The sequence below is a fragment of the Paracoccidioides lutzii genome (genome assembly GCF_000150705.2).
Source record: "Paracoccidioides lutzii Pb01 unplaced genomic scaffold supercont2.15, whole genome shotgun sequence".
Taxonomy (NCBI): domain Eukaryota; kingdom Fungi; phylum Ascomycota; class Eurotiomycetes; order Onygenales; family Ajellomycetaceae; genus Paracoccidioides; species Paracoccidioides lutzii.
Window position 1 is genome coordinate 796,866 of NW_015440961.1, and position 9,952 is coordinate 806,817.

Genomic DNA, 9,952 nt, shown 5'->3' on the forward strand with positions numbered 1-9,952 from the left:
ATATTTGCTCTGCTTGGTTAGCTGTGAGCGAAACAGCACTGAAAACCGTGAACGGATAAATGGAGCAACAACTGCTTTTCTCATCATTCAAATTCTATTATCCTGGTGCCATTTCTTATTTCCTTTTCTTAATATCTTTTGACATGTATACCTATTGCGGCTCCTGACTTATCCCCGGCATTTTTCTAGTGCTATTTTCCTTTCTTTTCTCGTCATGATATATTCACCTCTTTAAAACATCTCATTAGTCCCCGTATATACATGCATTCATTTCTTTTTTCTACTTGAAGGGGCTACTTTAATGCAATCCTATGGACAATTGTCATTCTTCATCCTTCATTCTCCACATTTTCCTTACATTCCTCAAGTCCACCAACCCACGTTTGTCATAATACCACAAGCGGGATAACATTGCACATCACGAAGAAAAACGAAATGAAAATAAAAATATCCCAATGTAGCTTCGCTCCGCATATCAGTCCGTAGAGTAATCTCTAAAAAAAACCTTAGATACTCCTTCTCTAGGTCGGAAGGGCAAGTACACTTTACCTATATTAACATAGACAACTGCAGACAGTCAATACAAAATATCGACACCAGCTTCAGATGACAATGCCCATTCAATAGAGGAAATCGTAGATTGAACGATAATTTATGCTCACGACCGCTATCTTAAACGCAAAACATCCATGAGTTTCCCATGAATGGAATGTAGCAATTGCACCTATGCCTAATATTTTTTAGGGTCGGAGAAGAAATCTCAGAATTATGGCAGCGATGCTCCTGTGAAACAATTCAGCGCTCAGGTCTAAGGGAAGCGCTGAGACGTAGCCGCCATTTGCTCAACTTCATCTTGTTCCCCCCTGAATCACTGGTCGATATCTGCTCAATTCACCATGGAGGGATAATAGGTTATGTCTGGATCCCCGGTACTTCATGGAGATCTCTCTCTCTCTCTCTCTCTCTCTCTCTCTCTCTCTTTTATTTTTATTTTTATTTTTATTTTTATTTTTATTTTTATTTTTATTTTTATTTTTATTTTTTTTAATTCCGCTTCCTCCACAGCCAAATCGACTGAGAGGAAGACGGGCAGACACTACTGTGCAACCTTCTATCTAGACTTTCCAAGCGGTGTTTTAATACCACGGTTACATGAGGGATAAGATAGAAGCAATGGGACCTAAACACGTCTCGCTCTATGAAAGATTTGGGTGATATATGTACAGAAAATTGCCACATTCTCTTCTCTTCTTATTACCCAAGAGGTGGGTTCTAGAGGCATAAAATCTTGTGGTATTGTTAACGGATATTTATGGTTATACGGAGCGAGGCAGTGCGAGAAGGAAAGCTCCCCATGAAGACAGGTTTAGCAGGTTTCGAGGGTATGAATATCGACAATTATATTTGTGGAGAAGCTAAATTGTTACATAGCAAGATAGATCCATGGATCCACCGGTTATCTTGGAAATTATTATTGTAAATATCTAGGCGGGGGGGGGGAAAGATCTATATAATCGGATGACGTTTTCATGTTTGTCCGTTCTACTTTCCTAGCTCTTTTCTAGTCGACTTTTCAAATATGCCTTGTTTTATAATTGCAACTCGCCATGAAATCCAGGTGCATGACCAAAGTTCGCTGTAAGAGGAGTCACACTTTTGGCATGTTAGCTTTCAATACGACCTATCATCATCCTTGCTGTGTCGGATCGGAGGGAAGCTGGAGAAATTACCTTGTGCATCCGTTCGTGACTGTGTAAGTATCAGTCCCGACATGGCTCATCTCAACACTTCGTTTGATATCCGAAAGTTCGGGCGCCCATTTGAAATATCTTGTCTGCCGTTCTTTCTTGTTACCATGGTCATCGTTGGGTTGAACAGTGCTGTCATCCGCTTCTTTATAAAGACTGAACTTGGACCACGAATTCTGCAACATGCTGGTATAAGCAATAGGTCGTTCTTCGACATCCAAACGCATCGGTACGTTTATGTTGTATAAATGCACGCCTTCAAGAGGCCAACGCGCAGAGAGGTGCTCAATGAGCCGCACAGAAAGCCGTGCGGCTGCCTGGATGACCTCTGGTGATTGGGCATCTTTGCTAGCAAAGGAGAGCGCGATGGCTTTCTTGCCGCATGTCGCAGCCTCCAGGGCGCCACCTACGGTACCACTGGCTAAGCCGTAGATTGTTGAGACGTTTCGACCATGGTTTGGTCCTGAAACCACGAGGTCGACAGGTCCACGGTCAGGAAAGAGGCTGTAGATGCCCAGTTGGGCACATGCGGCTGGGGTTCCATTGACGACCACCCAGTGGCGTCTGTCTGTGTTACTTTTTCGGACGGAATCCGGGGTTGATATCTCGTGGTGTTGCCAGCTGCCAGCCCCACTCTCCTGAAGACGTCTCCTTCCTAGATCGTTGGGATCGTGGTTCCCGGGGACGACGGAATTGCCACCATCCCCCAGGAGTGCTTCTGGAAGAACGTAAGTCGCCTTTAGTAGCTCCCCGATGAGATGGGCTTTGCCGATCCAGGACCGGGATGAATTGGGGATGGCAACAGAGACCAGATGGCCTGCATCCTGAAAAGCTTTGACTAAGGGAAAGATGTAAGGCGAATACTTTTGTGAAGGTGGACCGTCGTCATTTACTACCTGAGATGACCTCTCGTCAGCCAAAAGGGTTCTAACATTAGTGGAACAGAGAAAGGATATCATCGGGCCGTCAAGCTTCGGGATGGGAACCCGCAAGCCGTATGGAGGATGAAGACATATGCAACTACGAGGCGACTATGACCAACAAACTCGGAAAGGAAACGACATAGAGATAAACTTGAAAGCAAGGAATAGAACTCAGTACCAGGATATGCATTGCAGCAGCAATGGTATCGTTGCTAGCTTTGGAAATGAGTCTAATACGGCATCAAGAGAATTGGCAAGGCTGATGCGAAAGGATTTCAAGGCTCTGGAAGGAAATGATACATTGGCGTAAAGCAGATGTGATGCAGGAAGAAGGGAAGGTTGACAGATATCAATGATGTCCGCTAACGCATTCAAGGAATGAAAAGTGCTCCGTAACTAGCTGCTTGCTGACATTTGAACCACCTGGGCTCCAACAACGTCAATATTTCACATTTTTACAAGAGAAAATTGCATGCTGTTCTGACACTGGCCGGGAAAAGCCCTGCTGCCAAAAAGCCCATTACCAGATTCAACCGCCGGTATGGAGGTAGGTCACACGGCTTCATGCTCCTGCAGCAAGGCAGAATCTCCCATTAGCGGGTTTCTGCAAGCCAGGGGCTTGAGAATTGATGTTGGCAAGCCCCCCCCTCCCTCCCTTTGGCAAGCCGGATGTTGTATTATTATTCCGTCTCTGGCAAAACCGATGCAATCCCAAACATCTTGCAAACCACCAGCGTATCGGAGGAATTGCACCCCAAGGGTCTGAAGCTGCCCGAGCAGGGGGGCTTCTATGCCTTCTCAAGCCACTAGCCTAAATGCGGGTCGCCGGTGAGGTGGGCATCTCTGCCCACAACGCAATTGGACGAGAAATTTTTTCGGGGGAAGAAGCCGCCTGGACACGCGAGTCAACTCCTCTGCTGCTCACACTAACCATATTAGTTAAGGCCGGGAGTGTTGGAAGAAGAATAAAATAAAATCAAATAAGAATAGACATACAAGTCACCCCTCTCCCTCTCTGCCCCTCAGAGAGTCGATGGTAAATCCAGATTCCAGAGTGTGGATCAACTCGTGGAATGTCGCCCCTCAGCCGCAGGGGTCGACGTCACCGTCGAAGCTGCAACGACTCTGCTAATCCCTTTCCATACAGACCTTGCTTCCCTGTGAGCTTGGGCAACTCATTAGTTGTTCTGCTAGTCAATTGTTAGAGTTTCTTTTCAAGCATGGATGTTCAAAGATCTGATGACTTGATATTTTCCCTTCTCTCTCTCTCTCTCTCTCTCTTTCTTTCCTTTCTTTTTTTTTTTTTTTGTCTTGTTCTTTGCTTTTCTCTTGCCTCATCTTTTTTTCATCTTGACTCGTGTCCTTCTTTGCCTCACCAGGCTTGCCCTTTTATATCATTAGTTGAAAAGAGACTTTGCAATTTTTTGCAGCGGTGATCATCCATCATGACATTTGAACTTTGTTAAAACTAAGCTTGGATTTTAGCGCAGTTATGCCTTTATCATAAATTCCACCCCACCTCCTCTTTATACTCATCTCACACAGTCCCCTCCTTAAAACTTCGTCTGCATGAGCTCTTGTTCCTCTGAAAAGACACAATCAAGTCACAATTGGGGGCTGAGCAATATTTATTCCACCGGGATAACCCATTGCGGGTGGATATCCAACGCAAACTAGGCGGCAGCTTACTTCAGCCTTGTCTAGCCTTGGACCCTAATGTGAGAGGTGAGATCTCCCTCAGAAACACCACTCTCTATCACCAGGAGGGGCGGGGGAATGAAACACGTTTTACCCCGCGTATTGGGTTTTTGGGACATCTCGTAGAAGGGATAGTGAAGTTCGTCAGCACGAAGGAATTTGACGTTTACCCCTTTTCAACTCCCCTCGGGCAATTTGAGCTCTTTCCAATTGCGAACGGCGAGTGTTGACAACCGATTTACGGAGCAAGACAATGTCGGATACCAATCCCCTTACGTCCTCGTGGGACGTCCTGATCCCGCAAAGTACTCCTGAGCTCGAACCAAGCCATGATTCTCTACAAGGGGACCGGGACGTAGAATCATATCTCGGTGAATTCGGTTTGCTCCAGCAGCCAGGGCAAACCCACCAGCATAAGATGGCAGGTCGCTTTGGCCCGGCCAATCATATTGACTTTAAGTATGATGACTTTCCCTGCTAAGGTAATAAGGCAAATGCTGAAGGGGATCTCCCACAGCCTCCCAGATGCCAGCATCCAAACATGGAGTCTCGATGGGAATGCCAGAAGTCCCGACGCCGACTTTGGCCCCACAAGCCCAGATACTACCGGAGAGGAACATTGGCCTCTCTACCATACATCTACTTTTCCGGGCGCGGAGCAACATCTCAGCACGACCTTCTTCTCACATTTGGGTAAATTCGACACAGCCTTGCATTGTGACGCTCTGGCTGGAGAGTCCGGCTGCCTACCATCGGACCTATTACACCAGCAAGAGGAACCCTTTGTCACTGACTTTACGGACCCTATTATGCACGCATATGAACTGGAAGCTGCTTTCCAGGACCTACGGAAATCATGGCCTTCAAGTTTGGAGCAAGAACAGCCTCCTTACGCTCAGACATACGGACCTATCATACCAACGCACAATGGCACTGGCAACGGTGAAGAGAGAGATACCTCATACTCTTCTCCATTGCAACATATAGAATTTCCCGGCTGCGGAGAGCCCTCAGGAACCGATGCGATTACTTCTCCAGTTCTGGATATCTCGTCCAAGCTGACTCCGTCGCAGCTGTTTAAGCAACAAGACAATCAATATCACGATGGCTCAAGCAAGAAACAATCGCTAAATATACCCGACAAGGTTGACACGCTCTTTCCTGGTCACAACACTCATATCTTCCTCAATGACAGATCTCAAGGTGAAATCAGTCACAGATATACGCAGCGGCGGAATTGCTCCCCAAAGGAAGACCCACTCCAGTTCTTCAAAATAGTTCAGATCACTCCAGAGAGAGATGCCACGGGAGGCCTATCTGATAATCCAACTCTTCTGGCGGACCCGTCGATTGATACAACCGTACCTGGATTTCCCTCGACAGGAGTGCCTCATAAAGCAAGCCACAGCAAAATTGTCACGGTGACCCGGAAGCGGAAGAGCCCCAGTGTGGGCCTTGCCGACGAGAAGCCTGTGAAGACCATGGCTATACAGATTGTTCAAGAAGATGGGTTAGGAGGGTCATTGGAGCCTTCCGCGTGTATTCCGACAGTGCCACGAGCACGCCGCAATGGCCCGTTGTCTTTCGATGGGCGACGAGAAGCTGCAATGCGGAGAAAGGATAAGAGCGTCTGCGTGTGGTGTCGTCTGGCTAAGAAGAAAGTAAGGAATCTATCTCGTCCATCACCATTCTCATTCTAACTATTAGATACCAGTGTTCTGGTGAAAGCCCATGCGCCACCTGTTTAGAGCAGGCAAAATCCATTTTCTTTGAACAGCCATGCGTGAAAGCGGACTTCTTCCAAATTGTCGAGTCTGGGACTTGCAATTATATTTGTAAGTCGTTCCTTGTTTGCTGCTTCGATTGATTCTATTAACTTTTATTCAAGCCCAACGAGCGATCAACCATCCTACACCTGACGGATCAACACGGGTGAGGATGGAGCTGCCAGCTACATTCGAAATGAAAAATTTACTGGAACTCCTGGACAAGCGCCGTGGGAAATTCAATATCCGCGCTCGTCAATCATGGGGGACCCTCTATGTAATAGACTTGAATGAGACATATAATTATCTCAAAGACCTCAATAAGTCAGAATATAGCTCTCGCTACGATCTTCGGGAGTTCATCGATCGCAAGATCTTGAAATTCAACAAGTGGACAAATTGCGTTAGAGAGTGCGATCCGATAAATAATCTTTTCGTAAGTCGCTTTCCCCATTTCAAAGCCCGCATACACGATATTGCAGCTAACATACCCATCTCATACAGTCCCTCCTATCCCAATGGAATAACATGCCCAGCCGCGCTAGCTATGACTTTGTCGCCATATCTGCAGACCAACCCAACCGTCCCATGAACGTCCACAACCCAGAAGACTCTGTCGACATCCTCCTAGCCGCGCAGCTCTCCCGCATAATCTGTCGCAAGCTCGAAGTGGACGGCTTCCGCGCTCTCCAGAACGCCCTGAACAAAAACAAATGGGACTCCGTCCCCTACGACGCCTTCACGGAGTTTGTCGCGCAGCTAGGCCAGATCCTGCTCACGCTCCGGTGGCGGGTGTCGTGGTGGGAACTGCTTGGGGATGGCGGAACGACGCCAGATGCCAATAAGGAACGCTACGAGGACCGTGTCCGACGTCTCTGCCAGGTCTTGTACTTTTACTATACTTCTGTGAAGTTGAAATTGCCGGCGTGGACGACCCCGACCGGACTTGATGGAATATGGTCAACGTATGCAGATGCGACGCGTATTTGGGATGATTTCCCATCCGCTGCGTCAATTGATGGGTTCAATGCATGGATGGCAAGAGGCAAGGAACTTATTCGGGAAGCTGGCGTGCAGAGCCGGATATCGAAGTTCTGCAAGTAGCCAGAGAGAGATGTGTGAGGGGATGAATGATATTATTCTTCTGCATGTATATTGGATTTTATTTTTGATCTTCTTGTTTATATCTTGGGAGTCACTGTCCAGCTTGTTTGCTCTTTCTCCATTTGTCATTATTATTCCCACTATTTGTCCTGTTTCATTTGCGATCATAGGCATGCAGGCATGCTATTTGCCAGAGGCAAAGTTTGACTGCGTACCAAGATATCCAACCGTCCCATGAAGCAAAGCGAAACGACCGATTCCGAAAATCTCTTTTCCTTCGATCGCGGAAATTTTACATACATGTACATGTTTTCTTTCTCTTTTACTTCTGTTGACATATTTATATTCATGATTTACTATGGCTTTCCTCTTTTTAAAAGATCTTCTCGATTACAGATATTATTCATCCCCTTTGTTGCAAGTCTGAAGCATGTTATTATTGAAAAGCGAAAAATGCTCATATTGAACAAATGCCTAGGCCTATATTTCCATATTCGTAAAACACCAAGTTTCATAACAAGAGCTCACCCATCTTCTTAACACAACCGCTTCCACCATTTTCGTAACAAAAACCTGGTAGAGGTAGAGCACAGGTTCGTGACGAGCCCGATCTTGCCTACCTTTTCTCGTACCTCTTTCCATGAGCCATTGGGCTACTATTCTCCTTGTTCAACTTGTAAAAGAAACGTGTAATTGAAAAGGCTGTATACAATGACGGACAAAAATTTTTCTTATATCCATATTCTCAAAGACCTGCATCACATACGTGACATATAAAAAGGAAGCTGCACACACGACGGGAATTCCGAAACTCACCCTGGAGGTCACAGAATGGGACTGTACGCAGAGAGAGCCCATTGTACAGAAGTAGGTAGGGGTCAAGCACATGCATAGATTCCAGAAAATTGACACAAGACTGAAACCCGAAATTTTTTTCTGTTTATCCTCCATCCCATTTTCTTTGCTCTTTCCTACCCCCTCAATTTTCCTTCAAGATGGTTTGAAAGGCTATCCCACACCGGATATTTCTGCGTCGAGCGGCATATTGCGTTCGGCCCACTACCTTGGAAATTGAGGACTTGGCCTTCAGAGATCTATCCTTGACATGGATGTGAAGCTGGACAGCTATCCAGCTTAGGTTTCGGGTAATCCAGGTCAGAGTGATACGGAGTCAATGGATTGTGACGGATATCTGTCTGCGAAACAATGTTGATAACTGTGATGATTTGACGAAATGGCGAACTGTGCTTGCTGGGTGGAATAGCATCCGAGCGTTGGTTGGTTGTTCAGATAGACATAGGTGTCCGGGATCGGGTTGTGGGTAATATCACTGTGCCACACTTCTCCATCGTATCCAGATTTTTCAAAATCAATTCCACAAGTTCCCGGACCCACTCATTTCTTTCCTTTCCCATCTTTTCCATCTTTGTCCTTTTTCCCGCTAGCAAGTAACTCCAAGTGTCCCGCTCGCTCCGCAAGTGTCCGTTCTGTCTTTGCGGTTAGACCAGCTGAAAGTTTCTAGTAACAAGACCTCGAAAATTAGCAAAATATGATTTCATGTTGAGGGTCACCCTGGCATTCAATATGATTTCTTTCCTGGCAAACAAGTGGTCAGGGGACAGCGCCCTCTGGGGGTGATGTAACGTTATAATTTCGTCGAAGTTGATACCTACCTTGGTCATCTTTTTCTGCCTGATCAAATTTGCTTTCTTGGGTGCGATTACTCGAGCACCCTTTTTGGGACCTAGTGCATTGGATCTGCCACGAGATGGATATGTGTTAGCTCTCTCAGTTTGAACTGATACTTGATTATTGTGGGTAAGGTTGAAAGATGTACTTTTTTGAGGTGGCCGGCTTCGACTTTTTGATTTCACCTTGGGCCATGATTTGTATGTTTACTCCTTGTTTCTGAAATCCGGAAATGAAAAATAGGCCTTATTCACAGGGTGGGATATCGTGGTGAGACACGAATATTAGATCGATATCCGAGTGGACTTGCAAACATCCCGCGGTATTTTAGCCCTGAAGAATAGAAAGAAATTTTTATCCAGGTGGAGAACCACCAAACAGCAAGGTCTTGAGCCCGCCGAGATAAATATCCAAGCTTCAAGGCTTGTATCACATGACTGGTGCGTATTTCCGATTCCGAGAGCGGAGATTAGCGCGAGATCCGCTAGTTCTAAAGAGGGAAAATCCAAACGAAATACGCGCCATGTGGGGTCAACCTAGGCACCACCGACTCCCAAAACACACCACAACAAGACAATCAGCAACATCCGTGGACCGCGGGCCACTCCACCGCCACCCTGGCTGATGTTGAGCAAGCTCCCGAAAACTTGAATCCACCAGCAAGGAGAGGGCCTCGAAAATCAAACATCGGTCGGGGATTAATGCAAGTAGAAATACCTTGCGAGAGCTGGTCCATCGGTTCTTAGTTCTGGTGTTTGCTTCTTCACATACCGAGTCGAGAGATTCTTCCCGCTGCAGCCAGTTTCCCCTCCGCATCCTCATGCAAATAAGTTCCTCCCTAGCTTGTTACCCACGGGTTGCTCTCGCTCCATTCCTCGGTCTATCTCGAGCTTCTGCCGTCTACCATTGGCCCATTGAGTGGTCCCGCCCTTGGATTTGACATGCCGCTACTGGCTTAGGATTTGGATCGATGCCTTCGAAATAATTTTGCTGGATAGTAACCGTCTCTGCAGCAGTGTCCATT

At 46.5% G+C, this 9,952-nt stretch overlaps 3 protein-coding genes across 3 annotated transcripts; 1 reads left to right on the forward strand and 2 right to left on the reverse strand.

The window, feature by feature from the left end:
- Positions 1–1,589: 1,589 nt before the first annotated feature.
- Positions 1,590–2,707, reverse strand: PAAG_05763 (hypothetical protein; the record flags this gene model as incomplete). Its single annotated transcript, XM_002792435.2, has 2 exons — positions 1,590–1,653; positions 1,731–2,707. 2 exons carry the CDS (start codon positions 2,705–2,707, stop codon positions 1,590–1,592), a joined length of 1,041 nt encoding a protein of 346 aa, XP_002792481.2.
- A 1,915-nt stretch (positions 2,708–4,622) lies between these two features.
- On the forward strand, positions 4,623–7,239 carry PAAG_05764 (hypothetical protein; the record flags this gene model as incomplete). The annotated part of the gene is made up of 5 exons (XM_002792436.1): positions 4,623–4,828; positions 4,887–6,030; positions 6,084–6,204; positions 6,258–6,571; positions 6,640–7,239. The coding sequence occupies 5 exons, from the start codon at positions 4,623–4,625 to the stop codon at positions 7,237–7,239; spliced, it is 2,385 nt and encodes a 794-aa protein (XP_002792482.1).
- Positions 7,240–8,634: 1,395 nt separating this feature from the next.
- Positions 8,635–9,123, reverse strand: PAAG_05765 (hypothetical protein; the record flags this gene model as incomplete). Its single annotated transcript, XM_015845677.1, has 3 exons — positions 8,635–8,757; positions 8,913–8,997; positions 9,077–9,123. 3 exons carry the CDS (start codon positions 9,121–9,123, stop codon positions 8,635–8,637), a joined length of 255 nt encoding a protein of 84 aa, XP_015699903.1.
- Between the last annotated feature and the right edge of the window lie 829 nt (positions 9,124–9,952).